This window comes from Myotis daubentonii, chromosome 6 (genome assembly GCF_963259705.1).
Source record: "Myotis daubentonii chromosome 6, mMyoDau2.1, whole genome shotgun sequence".
Classification (NCBI taxonomy): Eukaryota; Metazoa; Chordata; class Mammalia; order Chiroptera; family Vespertilionidae; genus Myotis; species Myotis daubentonii.
In genome coordinates, this window is record NC_081845.1 from 24,915,540 (window position 1) to 24,928,011 (window position 12,472).

Sequence of the window (12,472 nt, forward strand, 5' to 3'; positions counted from 1 at the left end):
AGCTAAAACACTATTACTGATGTACCTTCTTATACCTTTTTACCACTCCTTATCAGCTGGCTATTTTTCTTTTAAAAAATTCTAGCTAAATGTATACAGAACAAACAGTATGTCACTCCTGTTTCAAATATCAATTCTTTGATTCAGTTGTCTGTTTTGGTAATTTAAATAGACAATGCTCTAATTAGAAGTGTTTGGCTTCTAAGAACTGAAGATATTTTTAATAGTTTAGTTTCATGACAGATTTACAACTTGGAGCCACTATTAGATTCAAGGCTGCTTTAATGGAGGAATTTAGGAAACAGAGCCTTTATTGAACACTCATTAGATGCTCAGCACTGTGCAAAGCATGTTGGAAATATAACTCTCAATTCATACAACCATACAATGAATTAGAGCTTTTCTCTTTTCTTCAGTAAGGAAAAAAGAGCTCAGAGACCTTTAACAACTTGTCTAAGGTCATACAGCCTCCATAAATAAAGGAGATTAAATTCTTTCCATTTCAATTTTCCATTACGGAGAATTTCAAACATACATGAAAAGAGAAAAAAATGTAACAATGAATGGCCATACTTTCAATTATTGCTAACATTTTGCTCTTGCTTCATCTTCCTGAATATTTTTGTTGCAACATTTCAAATTAAATTACAGAAATCATGACATTTCACCCTTAAGTGTTGCAGCATACACCTAAAAAATTCTATTCAATTATTGCACAATTCTCTAATTGTTTCCCAAATATCTCCTATAGCTTTTTTTTCCAAACCAGAATCCAATCAAGAATCATTCATGGCATTTGTTTATTGTGTTGCTAAATCTCAGTAACCACTCCACCCACACTTTTCCCCCATGACACTGAGTTTTTAAAGAGACAAGGAGGACGGTACTGTAGAACGTCCTCACATTATGGCTATGTCTGATGGCGCTTCATGGTGATGTCTGATTTATTTTTCTAGACACTGTGATTCCTATTAACTAGATGTTAGATCTTAAATTCAGGCTACACATTTTTGGTGAGGCTATTTCACAGCAGATGCTGTTTGCTCCATATTCACCACGTCAGGGGGCCCGTGTGGAGTCATCCACTAAGGATGCCAGTTGGATCACTGACAGCCTGGTTCCTGGAGGGGATGTACAGGTACGTTTGTTGCTTTGTGACTAACAAGCAATCTGTGAGTGAGCTTTGGTACTGTGTAAATATGGCAAATAATTTTTTTTTTTTTACAAGTAAACATTTTCATTGATCCGGGCCAGAATCATTATTTCAACATCACTATCAGTTTTATCATGTGTTCTACTCTATTAGCTAGCACTCTTTTGAAGAATACATTCTTCTGAACAAAATACAGTTGGTATGTAGCATGCTTTAAGACGAGCTTTATCTCACCAACTGGATGAACTATAAAATGTCTTTAAAAGAAATGGAAAGTACTTAATTTTTCCCCTATAATACCCAATTTTCTGAGAAGTTGGTCACCTCCACAGATAACAAATGAGTTGATTTGTGCTTGGTGATGAATTTTGTTTTGATTTCTTTGTCTTAATTATCTTTATAGATTCACAGATTGTAATACTCAGTGATACAAATTTTATTTTTATTACTCCTTGAAAATGAGATTCAAATAGTGATTTGTCTCAATTCTAATTACATTGTTCTTTTATTACATCATCATTACTGATGGAGACCCAAACCTATAATTCTGATTCTCTCCCATAACGTGTCATAGAGTTCAACAATTCCACCGAAAATGGAGCCTATAATTTCTTTTTTTTTTTTTTAAATATATTTTATTTATTTTTTACAGAGAGAAAGGGAGAGGGATAGAGAGTTAGAAACATCGATGAGAGAGAAACCTCAATCAGCTGCCTCCTGCACATCCCTACTGGGGATGTGTCCACAACCAAGGTACATGCCCTTGACCAGAATCGAACCTGGGACCCTTCAGTCTGCAGGCTGACGCTCTATCCACTGAGCCAAACTGGTTAGGGCAGGAGCCTATATTTTTCTATGTTAGTTTGCACTGGAACAATAAATATTAACCAGGGTGTTTTTCGAAACAGGTAAAATAAACTAAAAACTGATTTAAGTCCCGATATCAGGATTCTGCACCATAGTTGGAAACACTAAACAAGGAAATACAATAAAAAAATTTTCAGGAAGTCAGATGAGATAGAAAGCAAAAGTCTATCTACCAATGATTCTTTTTCTTTGTATAAAGTTGGATTCCCATGTAAAATATCAAGCTGTAATTACCAACTTTCCGGAGCTCAAAGGAAGATTCAAACTGTTGCCCAGCTGCCAGAAGAAGAACTGCATAATTAATTCCCGACTGTAGTGTAGGCTCACTTTCAAATGCCTTTTTGAACCTACAAAAAAACAACAACAAATGTACAAGTTTACTTTCTCAGTCATGAAACTCTTGGTGTGCAATAGCTTCTGTTTGCATAACTCCAACGCCTGAGTAAGTAAAACTATTCTACTGGCCTTCACCCAGAATCAAGTGTGCTATTAGGATTTAATGCTTAAGTGACTGCGTATTCTCACCCTCTGCTCCATTGTATTCCACCAGTTAACCTACTCTCACCATAGCAGCCCAGTCTTTGGAAAATGTCCTCTCTTCAATAGTTTACCAGAAATGTGAGATAGTTTGTATGTGCGCATGTATATGCAGTAGAAATTTTAAAATGAGAACTGTGCACATATTTTTAAAAGTGGTTTTATAAAAAGCCTTGAAAATACACAGAGCAATGAGGAGGATCATCTGGGTAACATACTAAAACAATCAGTTCCATAAGGGTGGTATAGAAATGAAATAAAGAACGTTAATTACACTAAGAAATTAAGAAAAACAGAGATTGTGCCTGTGCATACTAATTTTAGCTCAAAAAGAATAAGAAGCCTTTTCTGAATCTGCATGACACTAAATATCAACCTTGGAAAACACGTCAGCATTGTTAAAGACTTCAGTGCTTGCATATCCACTGTATTTTCAAGGTAACACTTCCATTCTAGGGTTGTTTTTTTTTCACATACATCATTCAACAGGCAACAATACTCCATATAATTTCATTTGGGTGCATGGAGAAGAAGAAAAGTAAAATAAATGCCCTGGTGACTAATAGAAACTACTTAAGACAAACATAAAATGAAATCTTTATTTTAAAAGAGTCAGAAGGAGGACAATATAAGGATTAAATACCTCATGAATGACTATTTGATGACACAAGAAAAGGTTATGTAGAAAAAAATACCTTATAGTTTCAAGATAAAGGTGTTCATATATATATTAGCTTCAAACAGAATGGAAAGAAGGACATAATACGGAGCAGAAATCAATGAAATAGAAAACAGATGTGCACCAAAGGTTATCAGCACTGGAAAAAGTTAGTTCTACAAGAAAATTAGTAAAATTAATAAACTCATAGGCAGCAGACTGAGAGAGAGGAGTGAGAGGAGAGGAAAAGAGAGAAAAATACAAATTGAAGGTCCTACTGGCATTTAAAAAGAAGTAAATGGATATTCAAAACAACTTTATGACAATAAATGTGGCAATTTAAGTGAAATAAAAAAAATTCTTGACAATCAGATATTAGCATAACACACGGGGGAAATGGACACTCTAAACAGTTCTTATTTATTACAGATTTATAACAACCTGAGATTTTTGTTATCTATCTTCCCCAATAGAATGTAAGCCCCATGAGAGCAAGGAACTTGTCAGTAATATTGAGCATTGAATCTCTAGTACCTGAATCTTCAGACTGCCTGACACATTGCAGGTGATTACAAAATACTTGCTGAATGAAGAGAAGATGTACCTACTTCTCACCAAGAACTGGGCTGAGACAAGTGGTAAACACAGCAGTATGTAAAAGATAAAAGTAATCTATTCAATTCTTTCAGTAGTCTAAATCCTGACCTTGATAAAAACCATATGATCAAAAAGCTATAGACTGAATTAAATGAGTGAATTGCATATCACCTTCAGTGCATTACATTTTAACATTTTTGGAATTCACCACTTTATAAAATATTGACAGTGTATTTCCTTGTGCCTACGTAGGGTCCTTTCATTTCTTGCTAGGGAGAGTTCCGTTTCCTTTGAAGAACTGGCATATGATCTTTTTTTCATGCAACTACTAAAAAGCTTGAAGCTCAATTATACCAAGCATGCTGATCCTTATTATTGGCATATTTGTATTCTCTGGTTCCTTGGTGCTGATTTTCCATATATATTTTATCATTCCATTACTTTTTTTAAAGATTCAAACTTGATAAAAAAAAATACATATAGCTGTTAAAATACTGAAACCATCCATTTTGGCTGAAGATGATGCGTTTTTGGGTAAGTGTGCCACAGTATTATATGACAGCAAACCCTGTGGCTTGAAATGCTATTCACGCCATGTTCCTGCATTATTGGTTTCGCTCCACTCCACACTGGTTTCCCTCTGGGATCTAGCTTGAAGGAGCAGTTTTCTCTGGGAAATAACCAAGGAAAAGTACACATAGCACAACCACAACAGGGCTCTTAAACTTCTGCTGATAATCAATCAAGACACGTACCAAAACCTGGTGCCAGGGGGTGGCAATATATATGTCCTACAAAGGGGAACAGTGTCTCTCTAACAAAGAATACAATATGGCACAGATAACATTCAAAAAGCTGGGATGAACACCAAATGGTAAAAAGAAACAATTTTAGCTGGCTCAGTTTACTAAGCACTTCCTAGGTATAAGGCATTATATTTGACCCATCAGGCTTAATATTTCTAAATCTGACAACTCTTTAAGATAAGGAGGATTTTCTCAGGTTTACTGATCAGGAAACTGAAGCATGGAAATATTAAGCCATGTAATTTATAAGTGGTCAGGCAGGAACTTTACCTAGCTCTGCTGGATTCCAAGCATGAGCCCTCTTCTCTGTATCATTTTGCTTACCCATTGGTATGTGTTAAAAAAAATTTTTTTGGCCCTGACCAGTTTGGCTCAGTGGCTAGAGTGTTGGCCTGTGGACTGAAGAGTCCCAGGTTCGATTCTGGTCAAGGGCATGTACCTTGGTTGTGGGCACATCCCCAGTAGGGGGTGTGCAGGAGGCAGCTTGATGGATGTTTCTCTCTCATCGATGTTTCTAACTCTCTATCCCTCTCCCTTCCTCTCTGTAAAAAAAATCAATAAAATATATTTAAAATTTTTTTTTTTTTTGGTAAAAGTGAGTTGGGTGAAAAAGGAAAGATAATAAAAAATAAAAGTAGAGAAATGTTTTCATATTAAGGATAAAGTTTGTACTCTACAACAGAAATAGATATCAATGAATTCTTGCAAAGAATGGTGTTTGTCACAAAATATATTCGATCGATCTTATTAGACTGAAGACTAGCATTTGCAAAAGAATGATACGGCAAGACGGCTGAATGTGCCCATAAAAATGCACCAAATAAGAAATTTCATGTCGTCGAAAACGTGAAGGTTTTTAACTAGCAAGAGGATAAATGAACATGAACAATATGTTAGTTAGTCCTTACATAAAGAAATCTCTAAAAATGGTTAATATTTTAAACCTATCTATAAAGATAAATAAAATGCTTACATGTGAGTGAAGCTAAATGAAAGAAGACTTCATGAAGAAAGCAAATCTTAAGGATGGAACCAGACGTTCACATCTTAAGAGAAGTCCAGTGGCTTTGAGTACCTGCACACAGGCATTTCCACTACTGTTGATTTTTTTTCTATTCTGGTACTAAATACTTGTAGAAAGAAGATAAGTAATCTGTATTCTTCAATTCATTATTAGATTAGAAAGATGAGAACTTCTCGTTAAGCTTTCAAAGCAATAGATTGTGTTCAAGGGTTGCTGCATGAGCACTGCATCTGTCAGCGGATTGCAAGCTAGCTCTAAGTACTTGATTATGGAGTGATGTCTTTAGAAGAAAGCCTTAGTTCACTTCTGGCATCTGCACTGAGACGTTCAACAAAGTCAAGAATAAAGGAAATATTCCTGAGCTGGTTATTTCTACATAAAGAACATGTACTTGCTATCAAAGAAGAAGCTAAGCTCAAGTCAAGTTCTTCCTATTTAGCTGTCATTTTCCCTGTCTGTGATATAACAGCTGTGATTCTTTCTGAGGGACATACAAGTAATTAAACTGAATTTCATGGTGCCTTACATCTCTAGGGATATTTCTGAAATTATCATTTTTATAACCCAGAGGTAAAGCAGTACAGCATTAGAAAAAAGCTATTGCCAGATTACTTTGTTCATTCATCTGAAAGTGGTGGGGCCCTCTATTTAATTCAAACTATGTATTTGTATATATTCCTTACAATAGAAAAGTCAGAAAGAAAATAAAGAGCCCCAAATTGTTTTTAACTATGTTTTTCCAGTCCTTTTATTATGTGCATACTTCCCTCCCCCCCAAAAAAGAGAATCATGCTCTTTATAATCTTTTAAACTTTGATATATTAAAGATTTTTAAAACCACAATTTCCTTCTGGGTATATATCCAAAAGAATTGAAAGCAGAGAACTCAAACAGATATTTTTGCACCAGTGTTCAATAGCAGCATTATTCACAATAGCCAAAATGTGGAAACAACCCAAATGTCCATCGATAGATGAATAGATAAACAAAATGTGGTGTATACATACAATTATTCAGCCTTAAAAAGAAAATTTTGACACATGCTACAGCATGGATGAACTCAAGAGAACATCATTATAAGTAAAATAAGCCAGTCACATACCCAAAAGACAAATACCATAAGATTCCACTTATATTACTAGGGTAGTCAAATTCATAAAGACAGAAAATAGAATGGTGGTTGCCAGGGGTTGGGGTAAGGGGAGAAAGAATAGGAAATTGTTAAACAGGTATAGAGTTTGAGTTATGCAAGAGGAGGAAAGTTTTATATGGAAAGTGATTATGGTAGCACAGCAATGCAAACGTACTTAATGTCACTGAATTAATTGCATGATTAAAAATGGCTAAAATGGTAAGTTTTATGCCATGTATACAGGGTAAAGGTGAAAGCAGGTTTACAGTTGTTCATATGGAAAGTAATACAATAATCTCTCTCTATATAACCCTAATATGCAAATAGCCCAAATGGCAGAACAACCGAACAATCGGCTGTTGTGACATGCACTGACCACCAGGGGGCACGTGTGGAACATGGCGGGCATTGGCCACAGTGGGATGGTGGAGCAGGTGAGCGGAAGCACCAGACCAAGGCGGGGTGCCGGTCACTGTCATCAGGGTGAGCCTCTGGCGGTTACTGAAAATTCTTTGCTCCTGTGCGCAACAGTCCCACCAAGCGCCCACACCTGCTTCTGGCACCAGCCCCACTTGTACCCGCTGCCAGCGCTGGAGCCACCCACTCACACCCGCTGCCGGCGCCCAGCGTCGGTCCCAATCGCCCCTGAGGGCTTCTCCACCTCCCCCTGCTCCTGAGGGGCAATCGGGGCAGCAGCTGCAGCTTGCACTTGGCACTGGCCCCAATAGCTCTGTGCCATCAGTGGGTGCGAGTGTGGCCAGTGCCATCAGCGTGTGGGTGGTGGCGGAAGCGGGGATGCCAGCAGACGGGGAATGAGGGGCTGCAGTGGGAGGGGCCTGGCGGGGGCACGAGGATGGACCAAGACCCGCCCCTGTGCCCACCACAGCCTCGTGGCCCACAGTTCCTTTTAAGGTGCACGAGTTCATGCACTGGGTCCCTAGTTACTAAGTAATAATACAAGAATAAACTGTTTCATATTCTCCACAACTAAAAACCTACTTTTGTCTCACCCTGTACTTTTATCACCAAACCCCTCCAAATCTGAATGAATGACATTCCATCACATGGGGATGTTATCCTTCATTTGGACATTTAGGTTTCTTCTAATTTTTTGTTATCATAAAATTCACTGTTGTATACCTATCTTTGTTTCTGTATGTGCTATTTCTTTAGGATGGTTTCCAAAGGATATTAAGTGGACTAAAGAACCTGAATTATTTCAAAGCGCTTGATGCACAATGCCAAATTGCTTTAGAGAAAGGTTTTACGAATTAATATTCCCCAGAGAAGTATAAGAGAGCCACTTTCCCATTGCACCCATGCCAAAATAAAGTATTCTCATCTCTTTTCATCTTTGCCAACTGATCACAACAAGAAAGCACAGTTCAGGGTTTTAACGTACACTTGACTGCTCCTGAGAATGAACAGTTTTTGTATGTTTATGATCAATCTAAACTTATCCTTGCAATAACTGCCAATTTTCTCAGCTTAAAATGCAAAACCCACGTTTTAAGAAGATTGGGGAGATGGATGGAGACACTTCTGGGAATGCTCTGAAGAGGAGATAGAGGTGGGGCCAAGGGCTTAAACTTAATCAAAGCTTTAAGGATATAAAGAACAGTAAAGATTTAGGGAGTTTTGTTGTTTGTTTAACAACAAAACTATGGGGGCAATCTAAACACTTAATAAAAAGGAATAGTCATATTATCAATTATGGTTAACTGTTCAATAAAATGGACTCACTAAGCAGAATCTCTAGGGATAATGAACATAGTATTGTGAAAAGCTCCCAACTGATATGATGTTTAGCCAGGTTTCCACATTCTCCCATATTCTCCTTTTTCAGCATAATCCTGGACAACTTCCAATTCTCTTAGTCATCCCTCTGACAACTATGTTACATAAATCAAGCTTTAGCTGCTCTCTCTAGGTGCTCAATACTTGTTAGCTACAATTAGGAAACCTCCACAACGACATATTAAATATTATCATTCTTGCATTTCAACTTGGTCATGCTGTAACAGAGCTTCATCCAATCTATTATCCGCTGAATGCAGTATTAAATCAAGGTTAAGGTATCGATGTAGCAGGGTCCTTGTTTACAAAGCAACCATGTGTTTTACCCAAGTCTCCAGGTCATCCTAGAATTGCTGGCCCTTTAGGAGCCATCTACGCCTGCACACCAATGAGCTGGGAGTCATGCTGAGTCACTAAGAACTCTTCAGGCTTTGTGTTCTAAAAATAAAAATCACCAAAAAAACGGGAAACTCAGCTCATAGACACAATAAAAAACTAAACAAAAAATGATGTCAATGGAAAAAGGATGAGATAAAACTCTGGGGGGTATAGAGGGTAGTAAAAATAGAGATAACACGGAGAAAGATATCTTAAAGCCAATAAAAAGAATAAATGACTAATCTGGCAAATGGAAACTAGACATAGATCTTTATTTGTAGGTTGATTGGTTTGTTACATAACTCTTCCAAAGTAAAGCCACCCCCACTAATAATATAAAAACTGAAGTGTTACTGGCACACACTACTGTTTGAACAGCACTGTCACTGACGTAAGAGAAAATTAGTTGATAAGGCAAAGCTGTCTCAAGTTATTATGGAAAAATGAACACATTAATGCTAAAAAAAAAAAACCACCAAAAATCCTTAATGCATTTAATTTCCTGCCTATAGATCTATTTTTGGCATTACAACAGGAGAGACATGGTTATGCTAATATAGTACGGACACTTATTTTGTTTTCAAACTTCTGAAAATGACTTAAGAATGAGAATATCACCCCCTTAAGAATGAGACTATCATCATCTCTAAAACCAAGTCTGAGTCCAATCTCTGCCTATTCCTCATGACCCCACGACAGCCCTGGCATATGAAATTCAAACAAAGCCTATATAAAAAGTATACAGAGACTCTATAACTTTTCCATCAGCTCTATAACTTTCTCCAGAGAGAAAGAAAACTCTTAGGAATGTTTTAGGAAAAGGGAATTTTAATCTCATAAATGTCCATTTTGAACAGGGATAAATATAACAATATATAAAAAATGCAAAACATTTTCACATATTATATAACTAAGGATATAACACCAAGTGCCTACTATTCTAGGACGTTAACATATATTGCTTTATTTAATCCTCACAGCAGACCATTCATTCCTCCTAAAGTGATCAGCTAAACCAGTTGTAATAACTTTGCCCATGATCTGTGTAGTATTGGGCTGATGATGAAATACTAGAAGCATGAAGAAATGTAAAGACAGTCTGGTGTAGGGTTCCTTTCCCCTATTTCTTAATTTTATTTTTCAATTACAATTTATATTCAAAATTATATTAGTTTTAGGTGTACAGTATAGTGGTTAGACAATAATATACTTTACAAAGTGCTCCCCCTGATATTTCTAGTATGGCATGGGTTTTTATGAACGTGTTTCCTCAGCCCTAAGACAAAAAATACAGAAAAGGGTGTCTTCCTTGCATCTCCAGACGTTGCTGTAGCTGAATTGGGTTTATGCCTGAAATGGCTGTAGGCACCTACAGCACTAATGATGGAAAAGACCTGGCCTAGCTTTTTAAGCTGCTGACTCAACCTACGCCAGACCAAGCCCTATTTCGGAACTTCATGTTTTGAAAGATCTATTTCCTTTTTATTTAAATTCATTGGAGTAAGTATTCTGCTACTTATAGGATGCTAAGTACATTCTAACTCATCTAGGTAAGTATTATTCTTATTTTTTATTTATTTTTATTTTTATTTTTTTAAAATATATTTTATTGATTTTCCACAGAGAGGAAGGGAGAGAGATAGAGAGTTAGAAACATTGATGAGAGAGAAACATCGATCAGCTGCCTCCTGCACATCTCCTACTGGGGATGTGCCCGAAACCCAGGTACATGCCCTTGACCAGAATCGAACCTGGGACCCTTCAGTCCGCAGGCCGACGCTCTATCCACTGAGCCAAACCGGTTATGGCCTTATTTTTTAAATTAAAAAAAAAACAACAACAGAATTTCCGCCCTGGCAGTGTGGCTCAGTTGGTTGAGCATTGTCCCATGCATCAAAAAGGTCACCAATTCAGTTCCCAGTCAGGGCACATGCCCAGGTTTTGGGCTCAATTCAATGTTCCTCTCTCACATAGATGTTTCTCTCTCTCTCCCTCTCCCTTCCTCTCAATCAAAAATCAATAAAATATATATATTTGTTGTTGTTGTTGTTGTTGTTTAATCAGAATTTCCTAAAGATTAAGTAATTTGCTTTAGTTTATACTGAGTGAATTTTTATCTCCTGTCAGTTTCCCGAAAGTTCATGCCTCTTCAATAAAATGGTATAGGCATTCCTGGAAATGCCTGTTTCTGAAATGTAATGAAAACAACACTGGATTTGAAAAAAACACACACCTAGATTTTAAATTAAAAAAATATATGTTTTTTAAATTGATTTCAGAGAGGAAGGGAGAGATAGAAATATCAATGATAAGAGAGAATCACTGATTGGTTGCCTTCTGCACACCCCCTACTGGGGGTTGAGCCCAAAACTCAGGTATGTGCCCTGACTAGGAATGGAACAACATTTAATCACTGAGTCACATAGGCTGGGCTAGATTTGAAATTTTATTAGTCACAGGACATCAAGAAATTCACTTAAGTTCTTTGCGTTTCAAATCCCTCAGATGTAAAATGGGAAGAAAAATGTCTGCTTTGCCTAAGCCTTCAATATAACAGAATGTTCTGAGTGAGTCCCGCTGCATGGAAACTCAGCATAACTATTTCATAGTTATTTCGTTTTTAAATTAGGTTAAAAAATTGTGGACATAATCTTGGCAGTGAACTCTCCATGACCCTCCAAATCATGGTCCATAATATTTCCTTGGGTCATTCCGGTTAAATCTGCCACTTCAGAAACTCCGTGGCCTTTTTTTTAGGGTGTAAATCTAGGCTCTTGGGTCACAATATTTCATACTTCCAAAGTTGAATATCCTCCCAGGTTCACTCTCTTCTCTTGCTCTTTATTCCATACCAGCCCACAATATTCTCTAGTAAGACTTATGAGAAGCACCACTGCTGCTTTCTTTAGCTTATATATTTAACTGTATAGTGAACAGCCATGATAAAAAGCTACAATCTTTTAGTAACTGAAAGTTAACCTCAGTTTATCCAGAGATCAAAAAGGCATTTTTCAGACCTTAACTTATTTTAGACACCCACAAGAGAGCTTCAGTGAACAAAATTAACTAAGGAAGTGACAATGAGAAACATCAAATGTTAGAGCACTATTTTTTTAGACTTATATCAGCAGGATGTGTTCATTCAAACCATTCGCCTCCATCCAGGCAAACTTCAGAAAATGTAAACCATAAACTTTTTTCGTATTTTCTATTTTTGCACAACTCACCCTCTCTTCTAGATAAGACTCAACAATGAAAGTTTGTTCTAATATATTACAAGTCTGCAAACTTTAAATATCTAAGCTATAAACATTTTTCTTAATTTTCTATTTTTGCATTCTGAGCCCCAGACCTGCATTAGAGGGTCACCTAGAAGTAAAAGGGCGCCTTGGCACAGTACTTGTACCAAATGCAACGCTCAGCGTGTAAGATATTCTCCCTCCAATGTAGGAGGGACATTGAACTCTGTAATGATGTTAGAAAGGGGAACTGCCAGAAAGACTCTATGAGTCATTGAAATCAC

The 12,472-nt window shown here is 36.9% G+C and overlaps 1 protein-coding gene across 5 annotated transcripts in view; it reads right to left on the reverse strand.

Moving 5' to 3' along the window:
* MAP3K5 (mitogen-activated protein kinase kinase kinase 5) overlaps nucleotides 1–12,472 on the reverse strand; it is a 177,915-nt gene that overhangs the window by 82,550 nt on the left and 82,893 nt on the right. For all 5 annotated transcript variants that reach the window (XM_059700425.1, XM_059700426.1, XM_059700424.1 and 2 more), the window contains one exon: nucleotides 2,255–2,367. In XM_059700425.1, the coding sequence (XP_059556408.1) occupies nucleotides 2,255–2,367 (113 nt within the window). The remainder of the gene's footprint in view (nucleotides 1–2,254; nucleotides 2,368–12,472) is intronic.